At 43.6% G+C, this 20,600-nt stretch overlaps 1 protein-coding gene across 2 annotated transcripts in view; it reads left to right on the top strand.

Annotated features, from left to right (window-relative positions):
• Window positions 1-20,600, top strand: part of LOC134349239 (calpain-3-like) — a 155,141-nt gene that overhangs the window by 11,793 nt on the left and 122,748 nt on the right. For both annotated transcript variants that reach the window (XM_063053260.1, XM_063053269.1), the window contains exon 2: window positions 12,541-12,610. In XM_063053260.1, coding sequence (XP_062909330.1) covers window positions 12,541-12,610 — 70 coding nt within the window. The remainder of the gene's footprint in view (window positions 1-12,540; window positions 12,611-20,600) is intronic.

The following is a 20,600-nucleotide window of genomic DNA, read 5'->3' as shown; positions in this document are numbered from 1 at the left end:
AGAGAAGCAATGTAGTTTACTTTGATGTCATCTTCAGCGCATACTGGGTGAAGGGTCTTTTCCTCTGCTGTACAGTACTGTTCTGTATTCTATTAGGAGACTCTTCTGTTTGCTTAGGATATGGATAAGGAGTATGTGTTTGACCCCTCCGATCAGCTCTTCCATTCGATAAGGTTATGTGCTCTCCATCAGCATTTCCGAAACCATCAATCATCCTTGGCTCAGTGTGGACACGTCAGATAATCCCGCACTCTCAGAGCTTTCATGATGCCGGGCAGGCAGATTTTCCAGACTATTGGATATTTGTTCATATTCAAGGGTAGTGTAACGGTCGGCTTGGGGTGCCAGAGTTTGCAGTTCATTTCCAACGCCGCTTGTAAGAAGTTTATACGTCCTTCCCTTGGAGTGTGTGGGTTTCCTCCGGGTGCTCGAGTTTCCTCCCACATTCCAAAGATGTAGTGGTTAGTATATTAATTTATCATTGTAAGTTGTCCTGTGATTAGGCTAGGGATAAATAGGTGCGCTGCTGGCTCATTGGGCCAGAAGCGCCTATTCTGTAGATAAATAAATTAGTTAATTAATTTCTTTCCTGACAAACTTTTAAGTCACTTTTTAAATGCTGGACTGCAACTATTATGCAATTGTATTATAAAGTCTCTAGTTTAGAGACAACATAGGAAACAGGACTCTTGTGTGCTTGAAGGGACATTGGGGGCAGGTGCTCTGGTGAAAGTACGGCCCTGTTGAGTTTACAGGGAACACAGGAAATGGGTCCCTGGTGATTTTCAAAGAAATGTAGGAAATGGGCAACTGGCTGGCAAAGCCCCTTCTACCAGGGTCATTCTTGTTTGGGGCAGCAAGGGAGAACTCATACCACCAGGCTTACGGGCAGCTCCTATCCCAGTTATAAAACTCTTGAAGGGACCTCTTATATGATAAAGATGAAATCTTGACCTTCAATTACCTCATCATGGAGTTGCACCTTATTGTCTGCCTGTACTGTACTTTCTCTGTAAATGTCATACTATATTCTGCATTTTGTTACTGTTTTTCCTTTCCTACGACCTCGACATTCTTACCTTTGGAGTGATCTCACTGGTGTGGCATGCAAAATAAAGTTTTTCACTGTATCTTAGTATATGTGACAGTAGTAAACCATTGCCCAGTGCAGGGGGAGTTTGGTAACAGGTCTGCGGTGAACCAGAGGCCAAACAATTGGGACCTCTGAGCAACCGTACAGTGGTGTATCAGAGATTTGTCTCTCTATATGAGATTTACCGTGTTGGGTAGGTTGGGGTGAGTGGTAGACATACCGTACCTAGTGCTACAACATGGGGCTGAAGATCGCAATTTGGCTGGCACAATGCTGGGGACTGGCAGTATCTGCTCTGGGTGCTGCCAGAACACCTGAATCTTGCTGAAAATCAGCTTGCAGAATAGTTAATATACCATTTGTCCTCCTAACCTCTTGCTGCAGCTGTATGTTGGCCTCCTGCTGGGTACACTGGTTGCCTCCTTGAATTTGTGCTGGTTAGTAGGCTAAATGGCTGCTAAATTACTCCTTAAGTTGGTGGGTGACAGTAGAACAGGGAAGTGATGGGAATGTGGGACACTACAGATTTTAGGAAAATAAGTGGGAATGGAAATTCTGGGAATGCTCTGAGAGCCAGCATAGTGGGTTGAATGGCCTGTGGCGTGGTAAGGAAATATGAAATCAAAGGTAATTTATCAAGCTATTAATAAAGGGTCCGTTCTTTTGCGAGGAATTTTTTAAGGCAGTTCTATTGTCTTTGAATTGTCAGAAATTATTCAGTGAGGCAGCTTTACAGGAAAGCTGTGTTATATCATTCTATAACTAACTTGCTTCAACTACTGCTGTATCTGTTGCAGCAGTGAGAAAAAATTCCACACAGAAGAATGTTTCTGTTCATATTTACAGGCATGAATGTAAAAATTCAGTAAGGGCTCAAATTTTAACAAATTTTAAGTCAGAATGTAAGAATATATTGATTTGTAGCTTGCTTTGGTGAGTTATTTTGCTGCTACATTTATTTATGTTATCATGAATACTATAGCTTGGACTGGAGCTCAGCGAAGAGAATGTCCTTTGAATAAGCAGTATTTAGGGTAGGGGCTGCTGGCCACCTCCTGCCTTATCGTACTTCATTTAATAGACAAGACACAGCTTAGTGCTGTGATACGTTGAGTCTTCATTCCACACACAACGATAATGAATATTTCATCAAAAATACAGTCCTGCTGCTGACACTGGCGTATTCCAATGAGCACAGAGCACATCGTTACATCATCCTAAATCACTTTCGAGCGGAGGTGTTGCTGAAAGAAAGCATGGGTAAGTTTGTGTTGTTTCCTTCAGAGCCGAGTCGAATGATAGTAGACTTAACCGAGGTCTATAAGATTATCAGGGGGTCAGATATTGAAAATAGGAAGGGCTGTTTCCCTTAGCACAGGGAAACCAAAGGGTCAAGAGTTCAAATAACTGGTAGATAGAGAAGAGGGCAGTTGAATAAAATCAGTTTTACCCAGAGGCTGGGGGGGTGGTGGTGGTGCAAGACTGAATTATAGTGCCTGAAAGGTAATGGAAGCAGAAAACCTCTTCACGTTAAACACTAAATGATTGTGGACAGGAGGAATCATGACTTTCAGAGATACACACCCAGTTCTGGCAGGTAGCGTTAGGTTGGTGGGGGGGGGGAGGGGGGAAATCCCCTTTTTTTGACTGACATGGATATGACAAGTCAAATGGCTCCCTACAAGGTCACCATCTTTCCCTAATTCTGTTGAGATCTGGGAGAATCACCTTTATCTGGCTCAGAGATAAATAAGGTAGATAGTCACAGCCTTTTCCCCCGGTCCTAAACTAGAGGCATAGGTTTAAGGTGAGAGGGGAAAGACTTGAAGTCCTTCTTTAAGGAAGGGATCCTGAGGGGCATTTTTTACACACTGTATGGTTGGCACATGGAGAAAGTGGTAGTAGTGGAGGTGGGTGCAATTACAACATTAACATAAAACGCATGAACAGTCACGGGATAGTAAAGATGTAGAGGGGTAAAGGCCTAACACAAGGAAATGGGACTAGCACAGACAGGCTGTGGACTAGCACAGGTCAGTTGGGCTGAATCTTCTTCAAGGAGTGATGCCGTAAAAAGGTCGTGTCCATCATTAAGGACCGTCATCACCCAGGTCATGTCCTGTTCTCACTGTTACCATCCGGTAGGAGGTACAGGAGCTTGAAAGCACACACTCAGCGATTCAGGAACAGCTTCTTCCCCTCTACCTTTGGATTTCTGAGTGGACATTGAACCCATGAGCACGAGACCTCACTACGTTTTTTATTTCTATTTTTTGTACAACTTATTTAAGTTAACTATTATATATATACTTACTGCAACTCACAGTTTACTCCCTCTATTATTATGTATGGCATTGTACTGGCATAATTTACATATTACCATTTAACTATTTATTACTATTTTCTATTACTATTCTATTACTATTTATTATTTCCACGACTATTACTATTTACTATTTACTAATAGTAATATTACTATTACTATTTATTATTTATGGTGCAACTGTAACGAAAACCAACTTCCCCCGGGATCAATAAAGTATGACTATGACTATGACTATGACTGTGATACTGCTGCCACAAAGTCAAATAAATTTCACGACACGTGCTGGTGATATTAAACCTGATTCTGAATTGTAGATGCTTAAAACAATGATAATACAAAGGGAAATTGATAACCCCTCGCCAACCTCACCAAGCAGGGTTGAGAGGTGAATAGTTTGGAGTTATGTGGAGAAATATTGTATCACGTGTGCTCATTGACTCAATACAGCCCAAGCAGGGACACAGGACCTAGAGACAATGGATTAAAGCCCAGTGCGTGTCACACACAATACCCATTGAATGCAGCTTTAAATTTGAATGTCTTTTGCTGAGGCAGACTGGGCCTCTTTCAGTTCTTTGGACAGAGCTAAAAAAGGAGGCTTATCTCTCTTCTTCACCAGTGTTATCTGTGCAATGGGCCTGTTGTCGAGCAACAGCCCCTCGGCGGTCAAGGGGCTTTGTCTTTCTTGCTCCATTGTTTCTTGGTCAATGGCCTGAGGGAGGATCAGCATTTTTTTAAACCCAATTCTGCAGGTGTGACGTTGTTGGAAGCCCATCCTATCAGCAGTATTCAGCCTGGATTTAGGCCAAGGGACTGTGGTCTCTGAAGACTGAGAAGTGCTGGCTGATATCGGATTTAGGCCAGGGGTCTGTGGTCTCTGATGACCGTAACGTGCTGGCTGATATCACCAATTCCAGGGCAAGGCCTTTTCTGCTTCATTAACCCTGGCACTGTCAGGGGAGGCTGAACTGAATTTGTTTTGAGAGAGCCATGCTGTACACAGGTCCGGGCTTCTTCTGTGACCGTCTCGTGCGTGAAAGAAAGATACGGGATGGTGAAGGGACTTTTCAAAAGCCCATCAAATACCTTGAGCAGGACTTTGTGAGGCTGAAGAAAGACTGCCTGAAGAAAAAAATCTTATTTGAAGATGATATGTTCCCAGCTACCACTGCGACTCTTGGATATAAGGAGCTGGGGCAAAAATCCAGCAAAGTGAAGAACATTTTGTGGAAAAGACCCCAGGTAAGGAGGGGATCCAAGCTGATGCTTGTTTCCAGATGTGAGAGGGAGGCCACTCCATATTTCTGTATATTAAGACAGTCCAACTGGTCTGGAAATGTCCTGGCTTTTCAGTTTAAAGAGCAGGCTGAGGTTGAAGAGAGAGGACTACATTGGCAATAAAGACCTTAAGACATCGGAGCAGAATTAAGCCATTTGGCTCAACAAGTTTGCTCTGCCATTCCATCATGACTGATTTATTTTCACTGTCAATCCTATTCTCCTGCCTTCTCCCTGTAACCTTTGACACCCTTACCAATGAAGACCCAATCAACTTCTGCTTTGAATATACCCAATGACTTGACCTCCACAGTTTGCACGTTCTCCTTGTGACGCCATGGGTTTTCTCCGGGTGCTCCAGCTTCCTCCCACAGTCCAAAGATGTACTGGTTAGTAGATTAATTGGTCATTGTAAATTGTCATGTGATTACGCTAGGGTTAAATAAGGTGGGTTGCTGGGTGGAAGGGCTGTATCTCTAAATAAATAAAGTACATTAATAGCACACCACTCTCTGGCTAATGAAATCCCTCTTTATTTCTGTTATATAGGGATGTGCTTCTATTCTAACGAAATTCCTCTTCCTCTCTATTACATAGGGACGTCCTTCTATTCTGAGGCTGAGTCCTAGACTCTTCCACAACGATATTTGATATGATTCAATGAGATCCCCTCTCATTCTTCTAAACACCAGCGAGTCCAGGCCCTGAGCTGTCAAACGCTCCCCATATGTTTACCCTTCCATTGCTGGAATCATTCTCATGAACCTCCTCTTAGACAAGGGTCTGAAACTGCTCACAATACTCCAAGTGCGGTCTGACCAATGCCTTATATAGCCTCAGCATTATGTACATTATTGCTTTTACATTCTAGTCCTCTCAAAATTAATGCTAACATTGAATTTGCCTTCTGCACCTCCGACTCAGCCTCCAAGTTAAACTTTAGGGAATCCTTCATAAAGACTGCCAAGTCCCTTTGCACCTCTGATTTTTGAATGTTGTCCTTGTTTAGAAAATAGGCTACTCCTTTATTCTTCTACCATACATTTCTCAATACTGCATTCCAACTGCCACTTCTTTACCCTTTCTCCTCATGGGTCTAAGTTCTGCCTCTCCACCTACCTTTGTACAGTCCACCAACTTGCCACAAAGCCATCACTTCTGTCATCCAAGTCATTGACATATAATGTGAAAAGAAGTGGTCCCAACACCGACCCCTGCGGAACAGCACTAGTCACCGGCAACCAACCAGAAAAGGCTCCCTTTATTCCCACTCTTTGCTTCCTGCCAATCAACCACTGCTTTATCCGCGCTAGTTTCTTTCCTGTAATACCAAGGGCTCTTGTCTTGTTAAGCAGTCTCATGTGAGATACCTTGTCAAAGGTGTTCTGAAAATCCAAGCACCGCTGACTCTCCTTTGTCTATCCTGCCCGTTATTTCCTCAAAATTTCCCACACATTTCCCCTTAAGGAAACCATGTTGACTTTGGCCTATCCTTCTTTGCCATAGGGAAAGGATTCTTACTATCTATTCCAACTATGCCTCATATAATTTTGTGCATCTTTAATCAGATTGGCATTCTTAGTTTTGCATCTGACACCTGTGTGATGTAAACTTTGTTCCAGTGATATTGTTCAGCTATTGCAGTATGGACGATGTTGTTTCCTGAGTTTCTGTGAATGAAGCTGAACATTACTGAACAATTCCACTTCTGACCTTGGGATGGAGAGATGATTGCTGATGAAACAGCTTGAAATCACTCCCCTGATCATGTCTTTTGAATGAGGATCAAGAAAAGATGTCCTGTTTCCTGAGTCATGCCTTTTGTTAGGTATGACTCTAAAAAATAGAGAGTTTCTCTTGATCCTCATTGATCTCAGTCATACAGCTGGTTGAATGCTGCTGTAATGTCAATGGTAGTCTGTTCTGGAATTAGCTCCTTGTGCTTGATTGGACTTGGGTTATTCTGAATCTGTTCTGGAACTAGCTCCTCGTGTTTGATTGGACTTGGGTTATTCTGAATCTGTTCTGGAATTAGCTCCTCGTGTTTGATTGGACTTGGGTTATTCTGAATCTGTTCTGGAATTAGCTCCTCGTGTTTGATTGGACTTGGGTTATTCTGAATCTGTTCTGGAACTAGCTCCTCGTGTTTGATTGGACTAGGGTTGTTCTGAATCTGTTCTGGAACTAGCTCCTCGTGTTTGATTGGACTAGGGTTGTTTTGGAATCTGAGAATGAATGGAGTGTACAAACAGAGCAGATGATGAATGAATAAGCCTTATCTGATTGTATTAATGGTTGAACTTCCTCCATCACTGGCTGTAGTAGGAAGACGGGGCAGTATTGGCCAGGTTGGATATGGCTGGCTTTTATGAGGTTAGGTCCTCCAAGTGGACCATAACTTTCTTGTGGTTTGGAGGCTTGCACACCTCTGGCCTGGAGAGCTTTGTTGGCTGGAATCAGTACTTTATGCTTGGTAGGGTCTCCCATGCCAGGCAGGACAAAAGGTAGAGGACAGACTAAGAGATGTCTTACCCATCCTCCAGGTTCAGGGGTTCAGCTCAGGGCTAACAACCCTGACTGGTGAAACCAAACTGTTACAGAAACAGCAATGAAGGATCCTTCTGCATCTGAGTGTGATGGTATTCCTGAGTCTCCACCCGGGACTTGCATGACTGACAGGAGTGAAAACCCAGAGGAAGCTAGTGACACGATGAAGGAAGCCCTGAACACCGTTGGAGATTGCTACCCTAAATGCCAGCAGCATAACAGGCAATGCGTTGTAAGGCTAGGTCGATGTGATTGCAGTAATTGTACTGGACGGTACTCCTGGAGCAGAGTCTTTAGCCCTGCAGCAGGTTACTGTCGGGCCTTGCTTGTGTCGTGCACTCACGCACCTTCAGTTGTCAGGTGAACTAAATCAACTTGGCTGGTAACTAATGATCTCGGCAGGAGGCCAGAGAGAATTAAACAGCATTTGATCTCAAGCAGCACTCGTTAAATCAGTGGAAACTGCTTAAATTTATATCTTCAAGTTCTTGAGTTTGTTGAAAGCATCCTTGAGCCCAGAGGTTCTGCTCCCAGTCCCCAACATAATCAGCTGCTCCATCAGTAATCTCGCTTCCATTACAAGCAGAATGAGAATCAGGTTTAACATCATGGGCAAATGTTGTGAAATTTGTTGTTATGTGGTAGCAGTACATTGCAATACAAGATAATAAAAATGTAATTTAGAGTATTTATAAAGTTACATTAAGTAAGTAGTGCAAAAAGAGAGAAAAAATAGTGAGGTAGTGTTCATGGGTTCAATGTCCATTCAGAAATTGGATGGCAGAGGGGAAGAAGCTGTTCCTAAATCATTGAGTGTGTGCCTTCAGGCTCCTGTACCTCCTACCTGATGGTAGCAATATGAAGAGGGCACGTCCTGGATGATTGGGGTCCTTAATGATGGATGCCACCTTTTTGGAGCATCACTCCTTAAAGATGTCCTGGGGACTGGTGAGGCTAGTGCCCACAATGAAGCTGACTGAGCTTACAACTTTTTGCAGCTTATTTCGAGCAGGGATGATAGTAAATTTCATGTCACATGCCAGTGATAATAAACCTGATTCTGATTCTGATTCTGATGTGCAGTCTTCAAACAAGCCAGCAGTCTCAGGGGCCAGTTTGATGAACATCCCCTGGAAGAAAAACTCAGAGTGAGAGAGAGAGAGAAACCCTCTCATGACTGGCCTGATGAACAGTAACCACAGCATAAATGACAGCAATGATCATCTCCAACAAAAGCAAGGTCACTTACCTGTTCTTAAGTCAGTGGCATTGCAGCACTAAATCCTCCACTTTTAATGTCCTCGGGTCACTGTTGTCCCGCAATTCAGCTGGTCCATTCACATAAATACTGTGGCCAACCGAGAGCAGGTTGAGGATGTGTAACCCGTTAAGAGAACTGCCCTCACCACCTCCAATACGTTTCAATACCTGTAAGGAGTTTGATGGAAAATACTCTACTTGCTGGATGAGAGCCCTGTCAACAACTCTCAAGACATCTTGATAGCTTTATACAAAGCAAATCAGCTTGCTTGTTATGACTTGGAGATGTCTGCCATTACATCATGGTCATTTCATCAATACCCCTGCTTCGTGTCGTCATGGATGCTGACACAAAATGTCAGTAGTCCAAGACTGTAACTCAGCACCACCTTCTCAAGGCCAGCCAGGGATAGTCACCAAATGCAGCCTTGCCAGTGATGTCAAGCTCAGGGCAGAATGACATCCACTTCACATTCCTGCAGGAAGGTGGCGAACGCTTGTTAATGTGACCAGCCAATATTACTAAAGATTCCAGTTCTTCCAGAGCTGCTTCCTTCTCTTCTGCTTTTATCAAAACTTGCCAGGTCTTCTGTAAATTTATCCATCTGTAGGACTAACTGGAGTTTCTTTCTTCACACACACTGCTCGATCTGCTAGGCATTTGTTTAGTTTCAGCAACAAGCTCTGGCCTACATTTTACACCTTTTACATCTTCCTTTCTCTCTAGCCCTGTCTCTCTCCCACTCCTTTTCCCACCCCCTCTCCCTCTCCTTCCTCACCTCTCTCTCTAGCTTATCTCATCAATTTGCTAATCAGACGATTCTACAAATATTGGGATCTCTATGGCAACCCTGGCATCTTTGCCTTTCCTTGTGCTTGCTAGACCCTGTTGGACACTGTTGATGTGGAATGCTGCAAGCCCAATTCACTGGTTTATTGGCGGATGGTAGGGCAGTTGTATGGCCTCGGTGATAGTGAGGAGTAGGCCTCAAGCCACGTTGTTGCCTTTTTGCAGCCGCCCAGGGGAGGGACGTCGGAGCTGGTATGGCACAGTGTCCAAGCTGGAGTCAGTGCTGACCGCTCCAGTGTTCGCTTGGCAGAATACAAGCTGTGTTGTGGTCAACTGCAGGTTTCTGCAATATTCATAGACTCAAGAGTATTGGGCTACATATTTTTTGTGCGGCTGTTTTACTGATATCTTACATGTGTTTGCTATTTTATATCTGCTCTATGTGCCGTGTGTGACTGTTGGTTCTGTGTTTTGTACCTTGGCTCCGGAGTAAACCTGTTTCCTTTGGCTGTATTCATGGGTATCCAGGTATGGTTGAATGACAATTAAACTTGAACTTTACTGTTGCCTTATCCCCCTCCAACCCTCTTTACAACTTAAAATCAACTTACTGGTTCATTCCTCAGTTCTGATGAAGGGTCTTTACACCAGAAAAGAAATTCTGATTGGTAATTGGTTTATTATTGTCACATATACCGAGATACAATGGAAAGTTTTATTTGCTGGTCATCCATACAGGTCATTTCATAAGCACGTTGAGGTAGTAGAGAAGGAAACTGTAATAGAACGTAGAATACATAGTTCCAGTTACAGAGAAAGTGTCAAATCGGGTGCAAGGGCCGTGACGAGGTAGATCGAGAGATCACGAGCTTATTGTATGAAGTCCATTCTTGGCACAACAGGGTAGAAGCTGTCCTTGAGCCTGGTGGTAGAAAAGTCTTAAATCTTTCTATATTCTACACAGCAGGAGGGGGGAGAAGAGAGAATGACCGGGGTAGGAGATCGTTGATTATTTTGGTCACATTCCAGAAGCAGCAGGAAGTGTAGACTGAGTTAATGGAGGAGAATCTGGTTTCTGTGATTACTGGGCTGTGCTCAGAACTCTCTGCAACTTCTGGCACTTGGGCGAGCAGTTCAATACCAAGTTTATTTTATTTTTTAGTTATTGGAAGATACAGCTTGGAATAGGCTCTTCTGGCTCTTGAAGACACATTGCCAGCAACCCCAGTTTAACGTCAGTATAATCACGGGACAGTTTACAGTGACCAATTAATCTACTAACTGGTACGTCTTTGCACTGTGGGAGGAAACCGGAGCACCCGGAGGAAACGCACACATTCCACAGGGTGGATGTACAAACTCTTTACAGAGGATGCTGGGACTGAATGCTGAACTCCAATGCCTAGAGCTGTGATAGCATCACGTTAGCTGCTACACTACTGTGACACTGTGATGCATCTGGATAATTCTGTTTCTCTCTCCAGTATGTGTTACCTGATCCCCTGAATGTTTCAGACATTTTCTCTTTTTATTTTGGATTTTCAGTATCTGCAGGAATTTTAAAATTTGCATTATCTAGTATTAGTTGATCTGTTAATATTTAATTTTCTATCATCAGCAACAGTGCCTATCTAAATCCAAATCAAAGGTGCTGACAAATCAGCGTATAGGATGGAGACTGAAAACCTGGCTGAGTGGTGCCACAGCAACAACCTCCTACTCAATGTTAGCAAGACCAAGGAGCTGATTATTGACTGCAGCAGGAGGAAACCAGAGGTCCAGGAGCCAGTCCTCCTCGGAGGATCAGAGGTGGAGAGGGTCAGCAACTTTAGATTCATCAGTGTTCTCAATTCAGAGGACCGGACCCGTTCTGGGTCCAGCATGGAAGTGTTATCACAAGGAACGCACAACAGTCTCTCTACTCATTAGGAGTTTAAGAACATTTGGCATGACATTTAAAACTATGACAAATTTCTATAAATGTGTGCTGGAGAGTATATTGACTGGCTGCATCGCAGGCTGTTGTGGAAACAACAATTCCCTTGAATGGAAAACCTTGCAAAAAGTAGCGGATATGGTCCAGTCCATCACGGTGAAAGCCCTCCCCACCATTGAGCACATCTACACAAAACATTGTCGCAGCAAAGCAACATCCATCATCAGAGACCTCCGCCTCCCAGGACATGTTCTCTTCTCACTGCTGCCATCAGGAAAGAGGTACAGGAGCCTCAGGACTCCCACCACCAGGTTCAGGAACAGTGATTACCCCTCAACCACCAGGCTCTTCAACCAAATAGGATAACTTCACTCAACTTCACTTCCCCAGCCATTGAAATGTTCCCACAACCTATAACCCTTCACTTCATGTTATTGATATTTATTGCTTAGTTAATTATTTATTATTATTATTTCTTTTTTTTTGTATTTGCACAGTTTGTTGTCTTTTGCAGACTGGTTGAAGGCCCAAGTTGGTGTGGTCTTTCGTTAATTCTGTTATAGTTGCTATTATTCTGTTATGGATTTATTGAGTATGCCTGCAAGAAAATGAATCTCAGGGTTGCATTTTGTGACAAATATCTACTTTGGTAATCAATTTACTTTGAATTTTGAACTTGCTTGTGATCCAGTAATACTTGTCTCATGTCTGTCAATCTAATTCTATTCTATAAAAAGAGTGGGACTCAAGTGGGATAAAAGCATAGTGATGCAGTAGATAGAGCTGCTGCCACAAAGCTCCGGGGATCCCAAGTTCAAATCCAGCCTCCGGGATTGTCTGTTTAGTGTGCACTGTGATTACATTAATTTGTCCTGGGTGCTGCAGTTTCCTCTAAAGTAAATGTACATAATTAATCTACCCAAGATATACTGGTAGATTAATTGGCTTCTTTAAATAATTCTTTACTGTTAGTTAATTGCAGAATGAGTCAACGGAGAGATCACGTGCAGACAGAGTAAATTGCAGGAGTCCAGGGAATGGATTGAAGGAATTGCTGCCCTGAGAGCAGGCACGGGCCTGATGAAATGTACTCAATATCAGTAGTCTTCATGCATTGTTCTTGTAGTTTTGAATGATAATCTGATTAAAATTTATAGCTCAGTCATAAGAGAGTATAAAAAGAAATTAACTTGGTGGCCATGTTAGCAATATGGATGATTATTTTGCAAAGTGAAGTGTGAAATATTTGAGTGAAGTAAATATTTTCATTGCTGACAGGCCAGGGTAATCATATTTTCTTTCCTTGTTAGGAACTCTGTGAGAATCCAAAGTTCATCATCGGTGGAGCCTCAAGGACTGACATCTGTCAAGGAGATTTGGGTAAGCCTTTCTTTAACTTTTCTAAGCCCCGAGGTTATTCAGAAGGTGAAATGGGACCCATTCTCCGGTGGCCTGTGGATCATTTCAGCTATTTTAAATGAACCTGGTTTGGGCAGTGGTTGGAATAACGAGCAGAATGGTATTGTGTGAATTGAGATCAGTCAGCATTGACAGCAGGTCCTTACCATCTCTGATTTAATCAGGGACCGCATGTGCCTCACACTAAGAGAGGGTGAAGGTCGCTCTCTATCAACTTGAGATCATTCACACAATGAAAAAGGCCACTGTAGAACCTTTCTCCATGATTCCCATGGCTCAGTTACTTCATCTTTCAGTAGACAAAAGTAATACATGATATCAGAAACATATTACAGAGATTCATAATTTACACAGCTAGAAGGGCCATGAAACCACTGGTTAAAACAGCTAAAGGTAAATTTCATTGATTCATGATATTTTACTGTTTCACCTTCGACTCAATCAGGTGTTTATCACTGGGTTCAAAGAGCCACCTCTTCCCATCACACACCAGCACAAAAGCAGTAAGATGAAACTCACTCAGTTACAGAATTTTACTAATGAAACATTTTCCAGAAATGCTATTGTTTTGTGAATTGGTAAGTGCCATAGAGTCAGAACTATACAGCATAAAAAAAGCTGTCTTGCCCAACACGTCTTTGCTGATCAAGGTTTCTACCTGAGCTAGTCCTATTTGTCTCTGTTTAGCCCAAATCACTCTAAACAATTTCTATCCATATACCTGTCCAAATAGCTCTTAAGCATTGTAATTGTACCTGCCACTTTCTTTGGCAGTTATTTCCATATATCCACCACCTTATGTGTGAAAATTTTGTCTTTCAGATCCCCTTTAAATCTTTCCCCTCTCTTCTTAAACCTGGTTTTAAACATGGGGCAAAGATTGTGCTTATTGCACTTATCATTATTGTATATAACTCTATAAGGTCTTCCCTAGTTCTCATTCACTCCAGAGAAAACAGCCCCAGTCTATCCTGTCTCTCATTGTAACTCAAGCTGTCAGTCCTGGCAGTATCCTAGTCAATCCTTTCTACACCCTTCCCAGCTTAATCCCATCCTTTCTTCAGCTGGTCAACTAGAATTGTACACCGTACTCTGAGTGTGCTCTTAACATCAGCATGTAGAGCGTCAGCATGCCACCCCAACCCTTGTGCTGATTGCAGTGACTGTGGATAGATTTTTATTAAATCTGGCATATGGGAAAAACGCATAGCAGGACAGAGCCTGGCTTTGTGCTTCTGTTGTATCTATGCTCTAAAAGTTTTGTTAAGTCCAGCCCAGTATATTCCAGGTGTAGACTTAATCTCTGCCCCTAAACATCTCAGCCACCAGTGCTCTAATCCTAAAGGCAACAGGAGTCTCAGGAAGTGCACTAAGGAAGCCAGTCAATGAAATTCCCTGACAAACTGTGGCGCTTGGCATCTTCATCCTGAGGCATTTGCCGCTGGCCAGAAAGTACAAGGAAATTTTCACTTCACCATATGTGGAACAGACACCTTTCCTTTCAGCTTTAAAGGTATACATCACTCTTAGAGGAAGGTGTCATGGTAGTGTAGTGGTTAGTGAAACACTGTTACAGTTCGGAGCATTTCAGAGCCTGGAGTTCAATACCAACGCCATTCTGTAAGGAGTCTCCCCGTGGAATGCGCAAGCTCTCCCTGAGTGCTCCGGCATCCTCCCACAGTCCAGACGGACCGTGGCAATTGTAAATTGTCCTGTGATCAGGATAGGGTTAACCTGGGTTTTGGGGTTGCCGGGGCAGCACGGCTCGATGGGCCAGAAGGGACTACTCCGTGTTGTATTGCAAAATAAATCACAGTGACTCACAAGGGAAGTGGGGAGAAGAGGCACGCAGTAGGGGTAGGGGATTCAATGGTTGGGAGAAACAGACAGGCGGTCCTGTGGACAAGAACAAGATTCCCGTAGGGTATGTTGCCTCACTGGTGCCAGGGACCATCTTGGATCGAGTCCATAACGTTCTTAAGGGATGGGTTAGAAGACAGAAGTTGTAATCCACCTCAGTACCAACGACAGAGGCAAGAAGGGTATAAAGTGAGTTCAGGAGATTAGGTGCTAGGTTAAAGGACGTGACCTCCAGGGATGTGATCTCAGGATTGCTTCCTGTGTCACATGCCAGTGAGGCCGGAAATAAGAAGATCATACAGTTTAACACTTAACTCAGGAGATGGTGCAGGAGGGAGGGCTTCAGAGTTTTGGATCATTGAGCTTGCTTCCAGGACAGGCGAGGCCTGCACAGACAGGACAGTTGCAAATGAACTGGAGGGGAACAATACCCTTGCAGGAAGTTTGCTCGTGCTGCTCCAGGGGTTTAAAATAGAGTTACAGGAGGACGAGAATGAGAGTGCCAAAGCAGATAGTGGAGTGGTTGTGAGAAAAGATGATGTTTATCCTACATGCAATGGCAAGGATTGAAAGGTTGATCATGGTGGAATAGTGTTCAAAGTTGCATCTATTTCATTGAAGGAAGTATTGTACATACAGCAGATAAGCTTGGAGCATGGATCAGCACATGGAATTATGACATTGTAGCCATTAGTGAGATTTGGTTGCAGGAGGAGCAGGACTGGCAGCTCAATATTCCGGGGTCTCATTGTTTTAGATGTGATTGAGGGCGAGGCATTAATGGGGCAGGGGTGGCAACTCCTCTTCCTCTTTTACAGACTTGAGGGCTCCTCTGCTGAGACTATATGTGTGGAACTGAGGCATAAGTAAAGGAAGACCACATTAATGGGATTATATTATAGACAACCAATAGCTGGTGGCATTTAGCAGAGTGAATTTGTAGAGAGAAAGCAGACAGTTGCAAGAAAAATAAGGTTGTGACAGCAAGTGAACTTAACTTTCCACATATTGACTAGAACTCCATATTGTAGAAGGAATGGAAAGGATAGAGTTTTGTCAAATAAGTTTAGGGAAGTTTTCTTAATCAATATATAGACGTCCCAGCTAGACAGAGCGTGATACTTGATCTCCTTTCATGGAACAAGAAAGGACAGGTGACAGAAGTGTGTTTAGGGGAACTCTTTGGATTTAGTGATCATAATTCCATTAGCTTCAAAATATTTATGGAGAAGGATTGCCTGGTTCTTGCATTGAGATTCTAAATTGGAGAAAGGCCAACTTTGATGGCACCAGAAAGGATTTGGCAAGTGTGGATCGGGATATGTTGTTTTCTGGCAAAGAGATGTTTGTTAAATGGGAGGCCTTCAAAAGTCAAATTTTGAGAGTACGGAATTTATATGTTCCTGTTAGAATAAAAGACAAGGGTAAATGTTTTAGGGAGTCTTGGTTTTCGAGGGATAATGATGCCCTGGTTAAGAAGATGAAGGAAGTGCATAGCAGATATAGGCAGCAAAGAACCAATGAGGTACTTGAGAAGTATAAGGAATAGAATGTGTACACTTGGACATTAAGCTCCCAGCTATAGTCTTCTTTCAGCCACAATTCAGTGATGCCCACAGCATCATATGTCAAGAAAGAAGGCATGAGGTTGCTCTGGCAGCCAAGGTGAAGGAGAATGCCAAGGATTTCTACAAATATATTAAGAGCAAAATTATATCAAGGGACAAAATTGGTCCACTTGAAGATTAGCATGGTCATCTATGCGTGGAGCCAAAAGAGATGGGGGAGACCTTAAATAGATTTTTTGCATTTGTATTTACTCATGAGATGGACACAGAGTTTAGAACTGATGCAAAACAGCAGTGGGGTCATGGACCATAGAGGGATTACAGAAGAGGTGGTGTTTGCTATCATGAGGCAAATTAGAGTGACTAAGACTCCAGGGCTTGACAAGGTGGCCCTTTGATTCTTGTGGGAGACTAATGCAGAAGTTGTAGGGGCTCTGGCAGAGGTATTTAAAATGTCCCTATGTGAGGTGCCAAAGAACTGGAGGATAGCTAATGTTGTTCTGTTGTTCAAGAAAGGCTGTAAGAATAAGTTGGGAAATTATAGTCTGGTGAGCCTGATGTCAGTATTGGGCAAATTATTGGGAAGTATTCTAAGGGGAAATCTGTATTGGGAACAAACTGCTGCTGTAAGAATAGATGGAGAAGTGAGTCAGTTAACGAAAATCAAGAGTGGCATTAGACGAGGGTGTGTTTTCTCCCCTAATTTGTTTAGTGTACAGTGCATTACGTACCCCATAACTGGGTTGCCAAACCAGCAGAAATGGAACACTCATTGAAGTCTGGATTACTAGGAATTAATAAAGTTTTATTAAAGAAATAAGTAACACAGTACTCTAATCATAAGGATATAAATGTAACAGGTTAGCAATGATAATACAGACACGTACACAGAACTAGGGTAATAGAGATCAACCAAGCTCTATCGCAGTCTAGGGGTAAAATGATCAGTCTCAAGTGACGCAGAGTTCAGGTCAGCTTAGTACAGTTCGCAGTAATCACTGTGGTGCCGTTGGAGGGTGGGGGGGATGCAATGTGGTTCAGTCAGACCTTTTGGTGTCTTCACAGTTGGTTTCCGGCAGACCCTTTTTGATGTCTTCTATTCCGCTGTGGTCACTCACTGTGACTCCTCCATTCTGGATACGATAGTTCTTCCGCGGTGAACCCGGCACCCAGGCAAGGGCGGACACACGCTCCAGGTTCCCACTGATCGTACCTTTACACCCTGTGAGTCTATGGTTGGTTCCCGTGAATCGGACCTCCAAACTCCCACCAACTTGTGGGGGCACACCGTTCTTTCCAGGGTCTCGTTATCTCATGGTCTCGTGGTGTCCCGTGCCTTAGCGAACCTGTTCTTTTTATCCCCCTGTTGGGGTATCGCCTATCCATCAAACTTCAAACAGTTCAGGTTCAAAGCAACTGGTCTGTCAATATTCTGAATTGTGTTTCTTTTCCGTTAATCCCTCTCTCCTCTCTTATTAGCATTTTGAACGTTTCTCCATTGTCTCTCTTATCTCTCTCATTAGCATCAATCGTCCGATAGCTTTGTTTGGCGTCACACCCCTACCCTTCAAAGGATTTTTACCAGGGTAAAAATCATGGGCATGAATGCACATTATTAGATACACACTAATATATAGGTAGTCATCAGCTATTCGGCTAATACAGAGAACTTTAAGTTTCAACACCTTGACAGACAGTCAGCAATCACATTGTCCGTTCCTTTTATATGTTTTATTTTAATATCAAATTCCTGTAAGACCAGGCTCCAACTTAGTAACCTTTTGTTTTTATCCTTCATTGTGGCCAAAAACACTAATGGGTTGTGATCAGTGTAAATTATCAATGGTTTCCGTGCCGGACAAATATAAACCTCAAAATGTTGTAATGCTAGTATGACGGCCAGTAATTCCTTCTCCACAGTGGAATAATTTCCCTGATGGGTATTAAATTTCTTAGAGAAATAAGCCACTGGGTGGTCAACCCCCTCTTTGTCTGTCTGTAACAGCACCGCCCTGGCTGCTTCGTCGTTAGTATTTGTTGCTAAGGAGAAGGGTTTTGAAAAGTCAGGTGCATTCAGCACAGGACGGTGACACAGAATCGCCTTCAGACTCTCAAAGGCCTGTTGACAAAGGTCGTCCCACACAAACTTCGTGTTCTTTGGCAAGAGCTTAGTAAGAGAGAGGGTAATATCCGCAAAGCTTTTGCAAAACTTCCGATAGTACCCCACCATCCCCAAGAACCTTCTCAGGGCTCTCTTGTCCGTAGGGATGGGAACTTCAGAGATAGCCTGCACCTTAGCCTGCATCGGTGCCAGCTGCCCCTGTCCTAGTACATACCCCAGATAAGTGACCTTCGTGTGGCCGAATTCACTTTTTGCGAGGTTCACTGTCAGGCTGGCTTCAAACAGCTGTTTAAACATTTCCACAATGTGCTCCTCCCACGTGTCACTCCAGACCACTAAATCGTCAATATACGCTTCTGCGCGTTTTTCATGCCAAAAGGTAAAACATTATACTCGTATAACTCGGATGGAGTGACAAATGCTGAGATTTCTCTAGCCCAGTCGGTTAAAGGAACGCACCAGTACCCTTTCAGCAAATCGATCTTTGTGATGTACTTAGCTCTCCCCACTTTATCGATGCAATCGTCTACCCTTGGGATGGGGTACGCATCAGCTTTTGTGATGGCGTTCATTTTTCTGTAACCTGTACAGAATCGTACGCTCCCATCGACTTTCGGAACAACCACACAGGGGGACGCCCATTCTGATTTGGATGGCCTAATAATATCTGTGGCTAGCATGTGTTCAACTTCTTTCTCCACTAGCTTACCCTTCTGCAAGTTCATCCTATAGGGGTGTTGTTTAATAGGCTGGTCTGAGGTGACAACAAGATCGCCTTTGCATCGCCTCGGGACATCGGGACATACGTCTGCATGCCGGTTAATTAGCTTTATCAGCGGCTCGCTCTGTTCAGGGGTTAGGTGAGAGACCTTATCAGCAAAATTGGCCAAAACAATAGAGTTCTCCAATCTGGTCGGCATCATATTTATCTTTTCAAGATGGGTTTTCCCCTTATCATTTGACACCCCAGTCTCATTAATTTTCATGATAACACCAACTAGATCTGCTTTCTGATTGTGGTAGGCTTTTAACATGTTAATGTGTACCAATTGTGTGGGCTTACGCCTGTCCAGGGTTTCGATAACGTAGTTCAAAGAGTCTATCTTTTTAATCACTTTGTACGGACCGTGGAATCTCATGTAGAGGGAGTTGGTTACCTCTGGGAACATAACTAAGACCCAATCGCCCACTTGAAACACTTGTTCACGGGCACGCCTATCATACCATTGTTTCATTTTAGTTTGGGAGTGTCGTAGATTTTCTTTGGCAAGGTCACAGATCCTTTTAAGCCTCTCACAAAATTTTAAAACATAATCAATCACATTGACTTGGACTGCCAGACTGGACCATTGCTCTTTCAGTAAGGTCAGGGGGCCTCTGGGCTGATGACTGAAGACAAGCTCAAATGGGCTGAACCCCAGTGACTCCTGAACCGTGTCCCTTACGGCAAATAGCAGAAGAGGCAAGGCATCATCCCAGCCCCTAGCGATCTCTTGACAGTAAATTTTAATCATGGTCTTTAATGTTGCGTGGAATCTTTCCAACGCCCCTTGGGACTCTGGGTGGTACGCGGAGGCCAAATCTGCTTTGGTCCCATCTCATCCAACATCCGTCAGAATGTGTGAGATGTGAAGACACTCCCCTGATCTGACTGGATTTCCCTGGGCAGCCCCACCGTAGTGAAAAATTTCACAAGCGCCTTTACCACTGCGGGAGCCTTGACGCTTGCCAGGGGCACAGCCTCCGGGAACCTGGTGGCGGCGCACATCATAGTCATCACATACTCTCGTCCACTCGCAGTTCTGGGCAGGGGACCGACAAAATCCACAATTATTCGGGAAAAAGGTTCCCCGAAAGTGGGTATTGGTCGAAGGGGCGCTTTAGGCAGGACCTGGTTCGGCTTTCCTAGCACCTGACATAAATGACATCACCTACAATATTCAACAATATCTTTCCTCATGTTCGGCCAGTAAAACTCTTTCATAATTCTGTCGACTGTCTTCCTTACCCCAAAATGTCCAACGATGGGTATCTTGTGGGCCAGGTTAAAAATCTCGTCCCTATAAATTTTCAACACTACCATCTGGTGCACCACCCCCCACTCCTCATCTGTGGGCACGGTACTTGGTCTCCATTTCCTCATTAGTACTCCCTCCTTCACATAATAGCCCATTGGCTCCCTTTTTAATTCTGCTTCAGAGAGAGCTGTCTCTGTCAAAACCATCAGCTCCTCATCTCGTTCCTGTGCCTGTATAAATTCTTTCCTCGCTAATGATAAATCTACCTCAACTCCCTCACTTCCTTCCGCTCTACTATGCTCCTTCTTCTCACTTTCTAACCCCTCCTGGTACAAGGCTGGTAAAAACATCTCAGCTAAATCTACATTCGCTTTGGCAGCCTT

The sequence above is a fragment of the Mobula hypostoma genome, chromosome 1 (assembly GCF_963921235.1).
Source record: "Mobula hypostoma chromosome 1, sMobHyp1.1, whole genome shotgun sequence".
Lineage (NCBI taxonomy): Eukaryota > Metazoa > Chordata > Chondrichthyes > Myliobatiformes > Myliobatidae > Mobula > Mobula hypostoma.
The sequence above is the reverse complement of the archived record's forward strand: the minus strand, read 5'-3'. Positions and strand labels throughout refer to the sequence as shown.